The sequence below is a fragment of the Diabrotica undecimpunctata genome, chromosome 2 (genome assembly GCF_040954645.1).
Source record: "Diabrotica undecimpunctata isolate CICGRU chromosome 2, icDiaUnde3, whole genome shotgun sequence".
Classification (NCBI taxonomy): Eukaryota; Metazoa; Arthropoda; class Insecta; order Coleoptera; family Chrysomelidae; genus Diabrotica; species Diabrotica undecimpunctata.
This window is the reverse complement of record NC_092804.1, coordinates 156,458,095-156,476,292: the sequence shown is the minus strand read 5'-3', so window position 1 is coordinate 156,476,292 and position 18,198 is coordinate 156,458,095. Positions and strand designations below refer to the sequence as shown.

Genomic DNA, 18,198 nt, shown 5'->3' with positions numbered 1-18,198 from the left:
TAAGATTTTCCAGCGTATTTAAGCAGTTCCACTGTTATACCATCTATTCTAGCTGCTTTACCGCTTTTTATTTTTGCAATTGTCGATTCTACTTCTTCCGGAAGGACTTCTGATACATCTTCTTGGTTACTGATTACTTCTTCAAGTGTGTCAGGGGCTTTGTATAGTTAGCTGTAGAATTTAGTTAAGAGTTGTATTATTTCATTTCTGTCTGTAATTCTGGCGTTTTCGCTTGTTAGAGCAACGATTTGCTTCTTCCCAACGATTAATGCTTTTCTTGTTTTCTTATAGTTTTTTCTGTTTTCGATTGCATTTAATACCAGTCTTTCATTGTACTTTCTTATTTCTTTGATTTTATATAATATTTAATATATCGAAGAATTTTCGATAGAGGATGGTTCGCTAAGTACAATAATATAGCATAGGTAAAGGAAATTCTTGATATAAACATTATACCTACTATTTGAATCTTGTATCGGCGCAATCTTTTCAAACATTGTTCCTGCTTGAAAACTATTTTCAAGAGTTTAAAATTAAATCAAAGACTTTGTAAAAATTTGACTTTTTTTATTTTACCAATGATTAGAATACTTTTTTGAATTTCTGTAATTTCAATTTTCATTACCCACAAACTTTTCATGAGCTTCGCTAGTAGCTACACTAACTACTGACGCAACCTTAGACGCTTAGACCATAGTTTAAAAACTGTACTTAGACCATTAAAACTTAATGCTTTAATGGTCTAAGGACGCAACAAACTCAGCTACAAAAATATAATAATTATGATAACTATGTATAACCTTAAATTTAAATAATCTTGTTTTTGTTTTGTTTATAGAGGTTAGGTTTAAGGATGAAATTTTTTTATTGTAGTTGAAAATTTTGTACAATTTGTATATAAAACCATGGATAATCTAAATAAATTGTGTCGATTTTGTCTACATTCGAATAAAAAGAATTTACTTATAGAAGGACGTTTTAGGGAGAGGATATTAAACATTGGATTGAATGTAAGTATATCTTATTAACCTTGTTAGCACAATTAGTAGAAATGATCTTATACAATAGCAATTAAACTAGATTATCTCTCTCTTGGTTATACCAAAATTCTTTTACAACATTTTATTTGAGAAATAACAGTAGTTGTTGGTAGTTGCTTGCCTTCCATTCTTGGAAGGATTGCTTGAACAGTTTGGTTATATGGTATTAGGAATAAAGGGTTCATATATTTGTAGGTATTTCTTGAATTACCAGTATAGTTGATGTAGATGATAGATAGTAAATTCAATTATTTACTGATATTATGGGTATGATACAACTGATTAACCCTTCAGCGGAGGGGCAAAATAAAATTACATGAACACATGGGAGAGGCCTCTGAGGATCAGTAGCGATATATATCAAGTTCATATATCTTTATTTTTTCAAAATTTGCAGAGAAATTATATTCTTATGAGTAGAAAAAAGTATCAATGTTATTAATAAAAAATTACAAAATTTATGTTGTAATTTCATATGTGAGTGGAGTGACAGGCCTCACCCTCAGTTGGAGGGTTAAGTAATAATGTAGACATAAGGTTTTATCCCAAATATACAAAAATTACAGACAGTATAGTGAAACTTACTTTTTAGATACCAGAAAATCCCAAGATACCTTCAATAATATGTTTAAGTTGTGTAGATTTCATTAATAAAATATATTCATTCATTGAAACAGCTCATAACTCAGAAAAGGTTTTACAAAAACTCTTTTGTGAAAATAATTCTGAAGATGTCAAACGGGATCCAATAAAGTAAATTATAATATGTTTGAAAAGAAATGAATCTGATTGTTTAATATTTTAGTGATGTACCTTGTAAGCAAATTTACGAAATAGAAAGTGATAGCAATATCAGTTCTAGAAATATACAAATCCAATTATCTCCAGTTATATTACAAAATAATGAAAAATCATCTGTAGAAGCTAAAGATGTCCATCAGGAGGATTTTAGTGATAATTGTGATGAAATTTTATCAACAAGATCTGGAAGTACAGCAGTAAGTATGTTGGGTGATGGCCATTAATTACTTGAATAAAATTAAACTAAAAAACTTATTAAATTCTTAAATGTTAGGGAAAAGGGTCTTATACTCACAATTCGTTTTTTCTCTCCAATTCAAGGTTTTTATTAAAACAAAGATTGGATCGTGATCACCAGTTTTGCCAGTTCTCAAGAAACTAAAGGCTAAAATAGATGGTATATGTAAGCCAATGTATATACAAATTCTATTCGTATTAATTCTCTTTCCCTCTTTAAGTAGGGTCTACAGTAGGTGTCCCGTATCTTTATGTTCAAAATGTGGGAATATAACCTAAGTTTAATTAATACGAAAAAATATAAAGATTGTAGATTTATTATTATTTATTTATTTATTTATTTATTTATATACGGCATCCATTTACTTACAATTTTTACAAAGTTACATCTTACAATCAATAAATTATTAAAATAACAATCACAAGTTTTACAAAGTTACACCTTAACAACAATAAATTATTAAAATAACAAACACCTCAGAATAATACAAACATATAAGAATAATATAGATGTACAACAAACTTATTGTAAGATACTTTTTAGTTGTTTTTTAAACAAACTAATTTTGGAGTCAAAAATATCCATTTGTCTTGGTAGGCTATTAGCACTCCGGACCAATCGTGTAGTTGGTTCATTGATACCATAATTAGTGTGGTGAAATGGCACTGAAAAGATTTCTGATTGTCTATTGCTTCTACTAGGAACTTTAAGACTAACAAGCGATAAGAGTTGAGGACAATCTATAAAAGCATTGATAACTTTGTGTAAGAAACATAAATCTAACAATGTCCTCCTTGACTCAAGTGTTGGTAAGTTAAGACTATCTCTTACCCACTGATAGTTGTATTCCTCTCTCCTGTATCCACTCTTATAGGCTGCTACCCTCAGAAATTTATTCTGGACTCTTTCAATCTGTTGAATGTAACAGTGGTATGATGGGGACCATACAACTGATCCAAACTCCAGAATGGGTCTAACGAGACCACAATAAAGTTTTCTAAATGTAAACAAAGACAGGTCCACTGATGTGCGTTGGATAAATCCCAGCACTTTCATCGCTCTATTTGTTACTTGGTTGATGTGGCTTGAGAATGACAGTTTGGTGTCTAACCAGATTCCCAAATCTAATACTTCATTTTTCGAGGCTAATGGCAAGTTATTTATGTAGTAAACAAATTCAATTGGATTTCTTTGCCTTGAGAATGTCATTTTATGACATTTGTTTATATTGAGTGACATTTTGTTTAAAGTGCACCAATCATAAAACGATTTAAGATCTTCCTGTAATATAGCAGCATCATTCCAGGATTGAATTTTTCTAAACAGTTTTCCATCGTCAGCAAACATAAGAACACTACAATTTTTGATTTGTTGTACTAAATCAACCAGAAACAAACAAAACAAAACAGGGCCACAATGGGAGCCTTGTGGCACGCCCGATGGAACTGTTATTTCAATTGAAGTGTCACTTCCCAAGTTAACTGCCTGCGTACGGCCACTAACAAATTCTGTAATCCACTGAAGAAGGGGATCCAAAATACCCAAAGCTCTTAGTTTTTGTAAGAGAACCCCATGGTTTACCCGATCAAATGCTTTGGAAAAGTCAGTATAGATTGAGTCAACCTGGACTCCCTCTTCAAAGCTGTTGTATATATGATTCACATACAAAACTAGGTTGGCATCTGTTGACCTCCCTCTCATAAAGCCAAATTGTTCAGGATTACAAATGCTTCTAAAACTCCATGTCAGTTTCTTACTAACCAAACAATCAAGCAACTTGGGCAGCTCTGACTGATTACAGACAGCTCGATAGTTTGATATATCGTTCCTTGCACCCGATTTAAAAATCGGCTTTAAAAAACTTTTCTTCCAGAGACTGGGAAAGCTACCAGTACCAAGTGATCTGTTAAAAATAAACAAAATTGGTTTTGTAAGTACACATATACATTTTTTCAGAAAATAGGCTGGGATTCCATCCGGCCCTGCACATAATCGGTTTTTACAATTTGCAATAGTATCATAGACCTCAGTTGCTGTAAGTATTATAGAACTCAAACAAATCGAACTGTCAAAATTAAAAAAAGGTAAAGTATCTTTTTGTTCATCTGAGTAGACAGATGAGAAATATTCTGCGAACATATTGGCAGAGTCCTTGATATTTAAGCTAACCCTATCATTATAGACCATTCTGGATGGTATATTATACCCATTTCTTTTGCTTTTAATATAAGACCAAAAATATTTTGGATTATCAGAAATGTTATTTTGTATCCCATCTAAATACTGTTTCTGACAGTCTGCTCTTAAAATTTCACACTGGTTTCTTAAAGCCACAAAACGGTCATAATCATCTTGCCTACCACTAATTTTAAATTGTTTGTGGGCCTGTTTTTTACATATAATTAGATTACGCAGCTCTGACGAGAACCAAGAGGGAAAGGTAGAGGTTTTATATTTCTTTAGTGGAACAAAGTGTTCTATCAGTGAGTAAATTATATCATAAAAAATGACCACCATACTATCAACTGTACCATTAAGAAACAGTCCCTCCCAATTTATACTTGATAAATAATTATTTATTGAAAAGTAGTCACCATTTTTGAAATCATAAAAGTATTTATTTCAGTTACAGAACTACAAAGTGTATAATCAAAAACATCCATAATCAAAGTATTTAATACATCATAGGCAACTATACCCTTTAGGCAAATTACTTTTCAAAGTGTCCATGCCCATATGTGTGCAAACCTGTTCTCTTAACTCCGTCAATATCTTCTTCTTATGGTGCCGTGCACCTATAGTGCGTTGGCGAATTATCTTAAGGTCAGACGTCTGTCTTTTGCGGCATGCAAAAGTTCGCCAGTGTTAGTTACGCCTGTCCAGTTCTTTATATTTCGCAGCCACGACATTTGTTTGCGACCTACTCCTCTCTTGCCCTCAATCTTTCCTTGGATAATTATTTGAGGGATTGCGTATTTTTCCCCTCTCAGGATGTGGCCCAGATATCCAATTTTTCGTGCCTTGATCAAGCTGAGCAATTCTCTCTCAGTATTTGCTCTTCTTAGGACTTCCTCGTTTCTCACCCTATCTGTCCATGGTATGCGGAACATTCTTCGCAAGGTCCACATTTCGAAGGCTTCCAACTTGTTAATGGAAGATATTTTCAACGTCCATGTCTCCATGCCGTATAACAATATGGACCATACATAGCACTTAACCATTCTGTAACGGAGATTGAAGGAAAGATTGCAGTTACAAAGTAGCGGTTTAAATTTAAGAAAAGCTTGTCTTGCTTGTTCGGTACGGCATTTTATTTCTTGTTGAGGATCCCATTGGTCATTCACCATCATTCCCAAGTATTTGAATGTTTTCACTTGCTCGATTGGAGCATTATCTACGTGCAGTTGTACTCTGAAAAATGCGCCCTTTCTTATTGTCATGCATTTTGTTTTTCCAGCATTTATCTTCAGGCCATATGTTTTTCCTGTGGTGTTTATTTTATTTAGTATCAACTGCATATCATGTTCGTTATCTGTAATTATTGCGGTGTCGTCAGCGTAACGAATGTTATTTATCGGGTACCCGTTGACCTTTATACCACAATCAGTGCCTTCAAGTGCCTCTGCAAAAACATTCTCCACATAGAGGTTGAACAGCATAGGAGACAAAATACACCCCTGTCGCACCCCTCGTAAAATTTCGAATTCCTCTGTGTTTGTTGATTTGTTCAGCCTCACACGTGCCTTTTGATTCCAATAGAGATTCTGGATAACTCTTATATCTTTCTCATCAATATCAGCATTGTGTAGCATTTTTATTATTTCATCGTGTTTTACGGTGTCAAAAGCTTTTTCGTAGTCGAGGAATGTGATGACTATATCTTTTCGTTGGTCCATACAGTTTTGTACCAGGGTATTCAAGCAGAATGATGCTTCGCGCGTCCCGAGTCCCTTCTTGAAACCAAATTGTGTCTCGCCGCTCAGCTCTTCTAGTTTTCTGAACATTCTTGTGTGGAGTATGCGAAGAAATATTTTAAGTAAATGACTCATCAAGCTAATCAGTCTGTGGTCCTTGCACCTTGTCACTCTTTGTGATTTAGGGATCATTATGAAGGTTGAACAAAGCCAATCCGTTGGAATGTGGCCGGTGTCATATATGGCATTGAAGATTGTTACCAGAGTGTCGATGTTGTCATCATCCAACAGTTTTAGGGCTTCCGTAGTAATGCCATCCGGTCCAGGGGCCTTGCCCAGTTTTGCTATTTTTATAGCGTACTCCACCTCGGCGCGAATAATCGGAGGACCGGACAAAGTTTATGTAGATAGGTTAGTAGTTGGCAGATTCGGTCTGTTGTCTGCAAAGAGGGACGAAGCATAATCTGTCCAGATTTTAGCTAGTTCTTCCTGGGTATGTACGTAGTCGCCTTGATCATTTTTCGCCAATATAGATTATACAAATTTCTTGGGCAGCTCTCTGAATTCAGCATGATCCAACAATTCTTGTCAGACATTTCACATATCTGTATATACTTTATATTTGATTTATTTCCAAAACTAGGAACCAAGCAGATTAGTATGGATATATTAAAAATTCTGACATGAACTTTGAAATGAAGGGGTGTACCATCCATGTGAAAACCTATAACATTCTGTAAGCAGTGGGACATCCCCTAAAAGTGCTGGCAACTTGTCAGTTAGGAAGAATATAAGGGCCAATTTGTAAATTGTCTAATCCAATGATTCCATCTCAAAAATCATTGTCCGGGGCACTCTCACTTTTCTACTAATTCAATGTATAGTAGTGTGATCATTGAAAGGGATGAAATGTATAAAATTTCTTCATGCTGTTTACTGGTATATATGTGCTGTATACATGTTTCTTCTCTGTACATTTTTCAAAACATGCTCAGGGGAAATCAAAAACATTTTTAAAATTATTTTTCAGTAAAATTTCTTTATTTTTTTGTAGTCGCTATATTGTGTAATATTTTTAACATGTGTAAAGGGAGGAAACAAACTTACTGATAAATGGAGATAAATGAATGTGCTATCATATGGTTCATTATGTATGCTAGGCATAAAAGAGGCGTAACTGTTGAACTTGAAAACCACATACATTGCAGTATCAGCGTGACTGTCTCATTTCACATCTCCTATGTTTGGTGTATGGTATACGCTGTAGTGACCAGACGTAATACTGTGTCTTACAATTTATGTTTAGTTTTAACTGTTTTTAGTTGCAAGCGGTGGAGTTACACGATGACAGATTTATATACCAATGCGATATATGTCCAAAAAAATTTGATATCTTTTTTGATTATCAAGATCATCAGGAATCCCATAATGGAGAGTTTGTTTTTTGTTGTTCTAAATGCAATGAGGTATTGTTAATATCTTTTAAGTTATAGCGTCTGGTTTCGTTAAATTGTGTTAATATTTCAGATAAAGGTATTGTATGTACTGGGTGTTTTATTTGAACATTTAAAGTATTTTTATTTTATATAAAGATATTCAATGTTAATCGAAATATATTTTTGTTCTTCAGGTATCATGTTTTTCTAGAACGTTGACAACAACTAATAATATGATCTTCAGTTTATTACAGGAATAAAGAACTAGTGCTTTGAATAATGTAGGGGAGACCCAGGCAAAGTGGCCACTCTAAGGGAGTTTATTTTTTTTTATTCAAAAGTTATTTTTTTGAAACAAGATTAGTGTATATCTTACATATTCAGTTACCTATCTACTAGTGTATAAAATGGCCATTTTGCCCACATGAATATGGCCAAGTGGCCACGCAATTTATATCAATATTAGAAATTTATTAGGCCACCTAATATAAAAGTGGTGTAGAGAAGACATTGTTAAATAAAAAATGAAATTAGCCTAAATAACGTGGTTCATTTGACTTTCTTCTTAATGGCAATGCTCGCACAAGAAGCTGTCATCTTCTCACAACCTGTGCAAGCTTCTTGGGCCCAGCGGTGGCATCCAGAGCATCTTACTCATCCTTTACAATCCTTTGAACAGGAATACAATTCACTGCAGTACAGAAAATTAACGTCACTTACATCACTTATTGTAATGCTACGTGCGTCAGATTCTTCTTCAAATTGTAGGTGACGTGGCACCTTTACTCCTCACTTCCATTTTTGATATCTCTTTTCTGCTTTGCTTGGTACTATGTCTATGTCTGTGTTTTTTCTTTTGGAAAAAACGTTTTTCTCTTCTATTTTTTCTTTAAAATCCGTCTAATCTCCTTTTTCCTTCCTTTTTCGTCTTTTTACTTTTTTGCTTGCTCTAATTCCAATTTATATGGGCTGTTGGTCAACACAGCATAATTTCCTTTTTTACTGCTTGTCTTTTTAACAGCTTTAGTTTTTGGCAATAGAATAATATCTCTTGGGCTTACAGTGAAAGAAGTTCGTATTTGTGAGATGGAAGAAGGTCTAGGTTATGGATTGTAAGTTTACCTTTATTGAAGCAATGTAGCAATGTATTGAAGCACCTTCTTACAGTAGCATTTCATACACAGCCTCAGATTGATCTTTTGGATGTTCAAAAGGTCGGCCCACGCCTTCTTGACTTGACTTAACTTGTACGGACTCTTCAGTTTGAGGTGCTCGACGCTGTTGGTGATAAAACTCTAAGCTGTTAAAGAAGCACATGAGTGCATTCAGCAGCAATGTAATCAGCTTCTGTGAAGTTATCTTGGTTTGGTGGCACAATGCCGCTCTTACGAAATCCATTAATTGCTGTGGCTGGATTCGCTGCCTTTAAAAAACCTTCTCTAAGAAGTCGGCAAACTTGAAACTGGGTTACAACCCTTCCAGGGTTGTTTTTTAGAAAATTTTCCATGGCTTGGACGTAGAATATATTGAACGGGCCCATAAACAAGACATCCAAAGACTGTATTTTATGGCTACAATGCGGTGGTAAACAAACGACGGTGGTGTGGCTTTCTCTTGCTTTTACAATAAATACCAGGTTTTTTGCATGCGTTGAATGGCCGTCTAAGATTAACAAGACTGGGTCGGAAACTGTTGGTTTTGCATGAGTCAGAAAATGGTCAAACCATTGAAAGAAAATCTCGTTTTGCATCCATCCAGATGGGCGACAGACAACAGTTCCAGGTGAAGCTCCATCTTGAAAGTTCTGTTTTCATTTTAAGTCTTGGGAAAATCACGAATGGCGGAAGAAAGTTCCCTCCAGCTGACATACACACAACAAAGGTTGATAGCTGGTTGTATGGAACATGGTTGTAGGTTGTATGCTAATGAGCAAAGATCTGACATGGTAACTCCAAAGAATCGTACCTCTAAATCCAGTACGTGTCCCACCAATTCTGCTTTTTGTTCTTCACAGTTCTCGGTACTTCCTCAGGGCCTTTTTTTTGCCTTTTGCATCGATATTCTTATCAAGGACCCTCCTGTTCAGAGTGTTTCTTGGAACAGAGAAAGTTTTTGCGCAATTGAATACGTCATTCTATCATTTTTAACAGCTTCAATGGCTATCTGCGAATACTTTTTTATACTGTATAATTTTATTTGTAAGTATATAATCTGTCATTGATATTGTCTATGTTGTTGTTGCAAGTATATTTGCGTTGCACTGTTATTCAAATATGTGTTATTTATTTTATATTCATTTTGTGGGCAGACATTTATCAGATCTAAATTTTCATTACCTATTTATATCTTGAGTAAATGTTTATTTTATCTCTAGTATTTCGTCGTTGACAATTCTTTCAGTTGTGTCTTAGAAAATTATTATTGAAGTATTTTTTGGTATTCTAAGCTCTTTGCTGATCTTCGTCAAATTTAAATCTGTGTTCTTGTGATTTTAATTTAATTTTTTTTCATCTTATATCTCTACCATCAATATTCTTTCCGATCTTCTTATTCGTTAACCTGATAAAGGTATTGTGTTATCATAAGTTGGTCTTGCCGATGTTCTTCCATTTTTCTCGATCTTCCGTCGATCTTGCACATTCTGACAGTGGAACACCAAGGGTTCAAACGATGTCGAACTTCTAGGGGATCTGCTTCTGGCTCTTTTACCTTCCACACCCCCTTGTATTTTGAGCTTCTCAAAGTAATTTCTTCGAAAAACTATTATTGTACTTCCACAATAGACTATTATTTGCTCTGTTATATGTGTTTTGAACCTTAACGTAATGTTCAGTTATTCTATTATTAACATTTTGTTCCGTGGGCTGTCTAAGAGATTCTCTCTGATATGTTCTCTCAATATCCTTTGTCAATTTTTAGTGAAATCATCTTAGGATTTTAAAAAACCTGTCCTCCTGTTCAATTCTGTTCAAAACTTTACATTTTGATATTGCTTAAAGTTCTTTTTCTAGGCCTTTACAGCTTTAAGTTGCTTTTTCAATAAATGCCAGGTTTTTTGCATGAGTTAAATGGCCGTCTAAGATTAATAAGACTGGGTCGGAAGCTGTTGGTTTGGCATGAGTCGGAAAATTGTTAAACCATAGAAAGAAAGTCTCGTTTTGCATCCATCCAGATGGGTGACAGACAAAAATAGTTCCAGGTGGAGCTCCATCTTGAGGTTTTGTTTTCATTTTAAGTCTTGGAAAAATAACGAATGGCGGAATAAAGTTCCCTCCAGCTGACATACACACAACAAAGGGTGATAGCTGACCTCTTTCAGCCGATGTTAAAGCACCAACTTGACTTATATCCTTAAGAGCGAGAATCTTGGACTGAACAGTTATGCTATCTCGCCAACATTGAAAATCCTGTGGCAGAGTGGCATTGCTTCCCTTAAACATCCTTAACGATATTAAAAAACTTTGTCACGTTATGTTTATTGAATGCATGAGCCCTTGCAGCAGAAGTCTATTCTGGTTTCCTTAAAATAATTTCGGGGTGCCGATGTCTGAATCCAGCAACCTAGTCTAAGCCAGCTAATTTTTTGTCATGGTTGTAGGTTGTATGCTAATGATCGAAGATCTGACATGGTGACTCCAAAGAATCATACCTCTAAATCCAGTACGTGTCGCACCCATTCTGCTTCTTGTTCTTCTGTGAACACAGCACGGTATTTTCCCAGCACCTTTTTGTTGCCTTTTGCGTCGATATTCTTATCAAGGATATGTTCCCTCAATATTCTTTGTCCATTTTCATTAAATCTCTTGGATTTTAAAAAACTTGTCTGTCTGCTCAATTCTGTTCAAAACTTTACATTTTTATATTGCTTAACCTTCTTTCTCTTGGCCTTTACAGCTTTAAGGTGATGTCAACTATTAAGGACTGCTGCATTTACACAATTTTTCGAGACCAGAACTTAGGTACAGTGTCACTGTATGTTTATATTAATGATTTTTCATTTATATATAGGTGTTTGCTAATAGAACAGATCTTGTTGAGCATGAATATAATCATAGAATAGGATGTCCAATTTGCCAGAAACTAGTGTTGCCTAAAAGCTTGGATGCACATATGAAGAAACACTCCGATGTTTTTAAGTAAGTTAGTGCAAGGATATTAATTTAGTCTTTAGTTTTAGGTATTATCTGAGGCTGTTTAAAGAAAATTTGTTGTATACTATTTACTATTATTTATTACGAGGACAATTATTATTTACCATTATTATTACTTTCTTCTAAATAAATAAACCGGTAACGCCTCTCGACGTTTCAAAAGATATATCTTGCTCTGCAAACCAGGCCTCTATACACAGCTTCCATCACTTCTTCGTTGGAAAAAATTTTACTATGTTTTTTCTGAAAAATAAGTGTTTCAGTATTTCAAACCCTGATGATGGCTGAAACTTTGCTTAGAATAAGCTATTTTTCGTTCACCCTAAGCACTGAGCCCTTATGCACTCCTACGTCTATTCCCCACATGTTCCAATACTTTAAATATGATAATATGTAATAAGTTTGCATGCTAATCTATTAAAAATTTTCTATCAGAAGAAATCTGAGAGAAAAGCCAAAGCTTATTCACACCGTGTTTTAAACCGAAACATGCGTTGACAATGGCTTGCACTTATCTTAAAACGAAAATAGTTACTTACAATTTTAGAGTAAGCTCGACAAACATATTTTTCCTTCATCCAGCTTTAATTCAGGATATGACTGAATCCAGGCATTTACTTCGGACATCGCGCTATAAACAAATTAACGAAGTCACGGGTTACGTAATAAAGTTACACTAGGAATGCACTTTTAAAATTTGCCTCAATACACAGACACACGTTTACACTGTTTGACGCGAAAACCATAAATGAAACTAATGTAGATTTTGGAGATTCATACAGCTACTTATTCCTAAAAGCTTCACCGACACTTCTGTGCCTTTTGGATTTCGGAAAAAACTGTCCCACTGAAGTGTTTATGTATGTTTCATTTTGTTTGTATTAGGGTTTTTAATTATTTACCAATTTACCTAAAATCTTTTATTACAGTACCAAGTACGCTCAAAATAATTCAAGGAAATAGAGGTTTTATTACTCGGGCAATTTGACATTCAGAAAATACTGGCGTTATACTTTTTTTTTATAAAAATGTGCAGTTAGGTTAATGCCATTTCTTGTAACAACAACATATTCCGGTATCTTGTAATAAGATATGTGTTGTTGTTCCTAAAAATCTCCTTTTTTATTTTTTAATATATTTTAGGTGCAATATATGTGACTCCCGGCATTCTTCAAAAGCAGCTATGGAAAAACACATGAAAGCGCGGCATGAGGGCTTAAAAGGATACATCTGCCATATATGTGGAAAACAGAATAGTTGTCAAACGTCCATGACTCGCCATCTAGCATCTCATCTTCAAAACAAACCATATACATGCAATTTCTGCAGCTTTGCAACAAAATTGAAAACGCTTTTGAAAGTACATACATCTAGGAAACATTCCTCTGAAAAATGCATGTGTGATATATGCGAAAACTGGTTTAAATCAAAATTTAGTTTGAAACGGGTAATCTATTTTTTGTTTATGTTTAATACAGTATTTCACAGTCCAGAAGTTTACTGTAACATCTTGTAATTGGTGGTACAAAAACTAGCTTTATCTTGCTGAGTACAATACTACGAGAATGTGAAAAAATCTATGAGATGGCTAAAATTTCAACTTTGTTTCATCAGTTTTGGTTTCATCAACTTCGTAAAACGGTTGGTAAAACCAAGAACCATTTTGGAATATCGACTTTTCTATTATTAGCTGATACTGTTTATTGCCATCCATAATTGTAAAAAATAAATTTGTTAATTGAACCGTCGCAGATTTTCCATCTGTGTAGTTTTAATTTTTTAGAGAAAATGTTTTTGATTTTGACAGTTCCTTAAAAATAAGTCAGTTTCAGCATATTGAAAAGATGCTTTCTGGAGTATTTCCCTAATTCATTTCTAGTGTTTTTTTCAGTTTTTATACTGCATTAGTAAAAATGTTAACTGCATGCATTTCTTAAACTTTTTTTAAATGAAGTAATTTTCTTTCTTACCTTGCGAAACCATTGGAATACTGTTGATCTACCTCACGATCTTAAAAAAACAGACTGGTACAGTTAAGTTAAAATAATATTATGACAATTATTACACTTAAATATTCTAGAGATATGTATGCATCATTTATGCATCCATCATTTAAATAAAAATTGATTGTGTTGAAATATTTTGAATGTGGAATTATTTTACTTTTCTTTACCCGTTTTATAGATGTCCCTAATTTGACGGACATTTATTTATAGAGGGTGAGCCCCCCATATTTTGCAATATTCATTAGATTTTGTAAAACTGATAAAACAGATTGGTTTTTTTTTTCAAATGGGATATAAATTAGCGATAGAGACATTTATCAATGCCCTCCTTTAAGTTCCGAAATTTCTTAATTTTAAATGGAGAGTATACCATGTATGGCGCATTGTTAGAGAGGCATAATTAATTAAATGTTCAAACGGTGTATATCGACTTTTGTACAATTGTAAAGTCACTTTTCAATTTAAAAAAATATTTAAATAGTAATCAGCTATGATATTCAGTAAATACCTTGTAACGATAAGACTACCAAAGAGAATTGAAGTACTATTGTAAAAATAATACCTCAGTCAACCATGGGAGCTTATCGTCTATACCTTGCCTAGCTCAGTATCTCAAGGGTGAGTTCGTCTTGTCTTAAACTAGGGATTGAACCTGAGTTCTCAGTTGATAGCAAATAAGACAAATTTTAACCAATCATATTTATTTAAATCAATAAAAAAAACAATAATTAACCCTGCCAAAGCTTAACAGTTATAAGTGTTACTTATTGCTTCGATGGGCGGCTTGTGTGTTCTAGCTGTTGGATCCTCCAATTAGAAGTTGTGGCTTCTGGAGAGCTGCAGTCACACGTGGCTGTATGTCCGGACCAATTATTGAACTCCAAATATGCCAATAAAACCAATAAACCAATTAAATTGTCCAGTAAACCAATAAGTTTTATATCTCCAATAAACTAAAAGGATAAGAAACAACATGCATTAGAAACACATCAAAAAGAAAGGTTTAACTTCCTTGCCATCTTACAAAATTACACTTAAACAAATAGCATATCTTCTTCTTAAGGTGCCATGCATTTCTGCGTAGGCGTCCACCGTACATCGTCTTGTCAGGTGAGATGTTAAATATTCTGGATTAAATAATTCTGTTTTTAGCAGCATTGCGAAGCATTTCATAGCTGTGGATTCCTGTCCATTGTCGAATATTGCGTAGCCATGACATTTTTTTACGTCCGAGACCTCTCCTACCCTCTATTTTCCCTTCGAGTATCAGTTGCTGAAAAGTGTATCGTTCTCCTCGTATAATGTGCCCCAAGTATGCAGTCTTCTTACTTTTTACATAATTAAAAAGTTCCCTATCCTGTAAGCCCGCTCTTCTGAGTACTTCCTCATTTCTGACCCTGTCCGTCCATGATATTCTGAGCATTCGACGCAGGCACCGCATTTCGAACACTTCAAGTTTGTTAATGGAACTGGCCTTTAACGTCCATGCTTCCATTCCGTACAGGAGAACAGGCCACACGTAACACTTAAGCATCTTGTATCGGAGGTTGAAGTCCAATTTGCGATCAGTCAGAAACTTACGAAGCCTCAAAAAAGCATTTCTGGCTTGTTCAACTCTGCTCTTTATTTCATTCTCGGGGTCCCAACCCTCATTCAGCAAACATCCCAAGTATTTGAATTGCCTGACTTGTTCGATTTCTTCTCCAGAGACATATATCTTTGCGTTGGGGTAATCATTTCTACTTATAATCATTGATTTTGTCTTCTTGATATTTATTTTCAAACCCCGAGCTTCACTTACAAGAGTTAGATCATTCAAAAGGCACTGAAGATCTTCGATGTTATCTGCCACTATGGCTGTATCATCGGCATACCTGATGTTATTAATAAATATGCCGTTAACTTTAATACCCTTATTAGAGTCTTCCACTGCTTCTGCGAAGGCTTTTTCTACGTATAAATTGAACAGCATTGGAGACAGTATACAACCTTGCCTTACTCCTTTTTTAATGGAGAAATCTTCTGTTTCGTTGGAATTTTGAAGACGTACTGTTGCTGTCTGATTCCAATACAGATTGGCAATGATTCTTATATCCTTTGCATCCAATCCCAACTCTTGTAGGTATTTTATCATCAATTCATGTTTTACATTATCGAATGCTTTCTCGTAATCGATGAAACAGATAAAAACATCCTTTCTTTGATCTAAACAATTCTGTATCAATGTTTGCATACTAAAGATCGCCTCTCTCGTGCCAAGTCCATTTTTGAAACCAAACTGACTCCATCCACTGACCTCTTCACATTTCTTAAACAATCTAGTGTGAAGTATTCTCAGGAAAAGTTTCAAAAAGTGACTCATTAGGCTTATTAGTCGGTGGTCCTTGCAGAAGTTCGCACGTGGTGTTTTTGGTAGGGCGATAAATGTAGATCGAAGCCAATCTTTTGGAATCTGGCCCGTATCGTAGATGTCGTTAAAGAGCTTGACAATAATGTCTAGGTTTTCTTCATTAAGTAACTTGATTGTTTCTGCGTACATATCATCTGGTCCTGGGGTTTTGTTACTTTTTAATAGTTTGATAGCGTGTACAATTTCAGCTTTCAAAATACTTGGGCCATACAAATGGTCTCCCAGTTGTGGTGGTTTTTGTGTTCTGTCATCATTGAACAAATTGGCTGTGTACATTTTCCAAGTATTAAGTATATCGCTAGGGTCCGTTATTAATTCATTTTGGTCATTATGTATACCAGTGACTATAGCATATGGCAAGGATAAAATGAAATATGAATGTTACTACTTAGTTAAATTCTGTTAAAGAGTCCTAATGCATATATCAGAAAAAAAAACGTGCTTTCGAAAGAAAGTAAGGTTAGAAATATTGGAAATGTGGTCAGAATTATAGAATAAATATCACAATGAAAGTACTTACCCCAAGAGAATTTGTAGACTATACAAATAAGTCTTATAATAATTTTTGCCTTCTTTTATAAATTTCAAAAAGAGGCAAAAAATAATCCCACTACAGAAAAGTTGTTTTGACAGAAAGTGGGAGACTGAATGAAGTTAGCACAGATGTCATAGGATATTGCTATAGATATCATGAAACTAGCTTGTCAGTCAACACGGAACAGAATAGTCTGCCGAACAAAAGTGAGAGGGCGAATATTTATTCTATGGGACAGAAAGAGAGAAAAAAAAATAAAGACAGAGGAAGAAGAGAAAAACAGGGGCGCCAACTATTTTTATAAACAAAAAAATAGTAAAAATTAAACTGAAGATAAAGAAATTAAAATGAAATAATTATTAAAATATAAATTAATAGAGATGTGACGTTTATAACGTTACAACCTGTTAAATAAACATCATTGTTAAACGCTATCAAAATAACTACTTGCAAATTTCTTTTGTAAGGTTTTTTTTTTAATTTGTTTTAAGAGTTATAACACTTTCAGTAAATTAATACTTTTTCATAAAAATGGAGTTAATTTGGAAAGAAAAAGCAAAAGGTTTGCTTTAAGATATTTTTTTATATATATAGTTTGTGTTTTTTAGCACCAAAAACGTATGCACCATCCTAAAAAGTACCGTTGCAATCACTGTGGAAAGCATTTTCGTGAAAAATTCAATTTGACTCAACACGTACAAAGTAAACATTCCAAACAACGTGTATATGAATGTAAAATTTGTCATCAGGAGTTTTATACCACGCAACATTTGAAAAACCACATGCACACTCACCGAAGCGGCTGCGTCAGTTGTCCGAAGTGTAGGAAAGTTTTCGCGTACAAGAAATATTTGGAGAAACATATGATCAACTGTAGTGATGCGAAAAATAAAAAGGAAAATGTTAATATTTCTGTGTTAAAAGATGAACATTATTAAATATAATATATTTTATACATTGTGTTTCTGTAGTTAGGTTTCATTACATCGATACTATTGGAATTATATTCAAACAAAGGCATGACATATTGATTGATGCTCTAAATTTTGAGTGTTTGTATTTGTAATGACAAAACGACGCAATCTTTTTTAAAACTAGTTTTTCGATTTCCGAATTGGAAAAAAAATATTGTCATTACAACCAATTGTGGTTTAAACCCAAGGACACTAAACACAGATAGGATTGATTTTGTCCTATGCTCTAATGTAAGAAATGCGTTGTGTTGAGTGTGACGTAGGCGTGGGGATTCGTGGTTGACATTTCTTATTGTTTTATATAGAATAGTTTTGCCTGCTGCCAATTTTTTAGTCGTAGTTCTCTGGTTGTACTAGCGATTTAACGGCCTTATAAGACTATTTAATTATTGTTTCTATATCAATTTACTTGTATAAACAAAATGGGTGGTAATATATGTGCCATATATGGTTGTGACAATAATTTTAAGACTGTGAAAACCAAGAATATGCCTGTTATTTTTCACAGTTTTCCAAAAGGAAAGGATTTAGTGTCGAAAACTATAAGAGCTGAATGAGTTAACCGATGCAGAAGTTCTGCATGAAGTTGAAAACTGCAGTTCCAACACTTTGTTTATATAAACATACCTTTGACACACCTTCTGTCTCTACTCGTGAAGGAAGATCAGATGTTAGAAACAGAAAGCAACTTGT

The 18,198-nt window shown here is 34.1% G+C and overlaps 1 protein-coding gene across 1 annotated transcript; it reads left to right on the top strand.

Moving 5' to 3' along the window:
• The first annotated feature begins 64 nt into the window (after window positions 1–64).
• LOC140435116 (uncharacterized) lies at window positions 65–17,484 on the top strand. Its single transcript, XM_072523831.1, has 7 exons — window positions 65–1,010; window positions 1,633–1,793; window positions 1,846–2,038; window positions 7,316–7,459; window positions 11,438–11,565; window positions 12,724–13,027; window positions 17,140–17,484. The coding sequence occupies exons 1-7, from the start codon at window positions 906–908 to the stop codon at window positions 17,467–17,469; spliced, it is 1,365 nt and encodes a 454-aa protein (XP_072379932.1). The 5' UTR covers window positions 65–905; the 3' UTR covers window positions 17,470–17,484.
• Window positions 17,485–18,198: the final 714 nt, after the last annotated feature.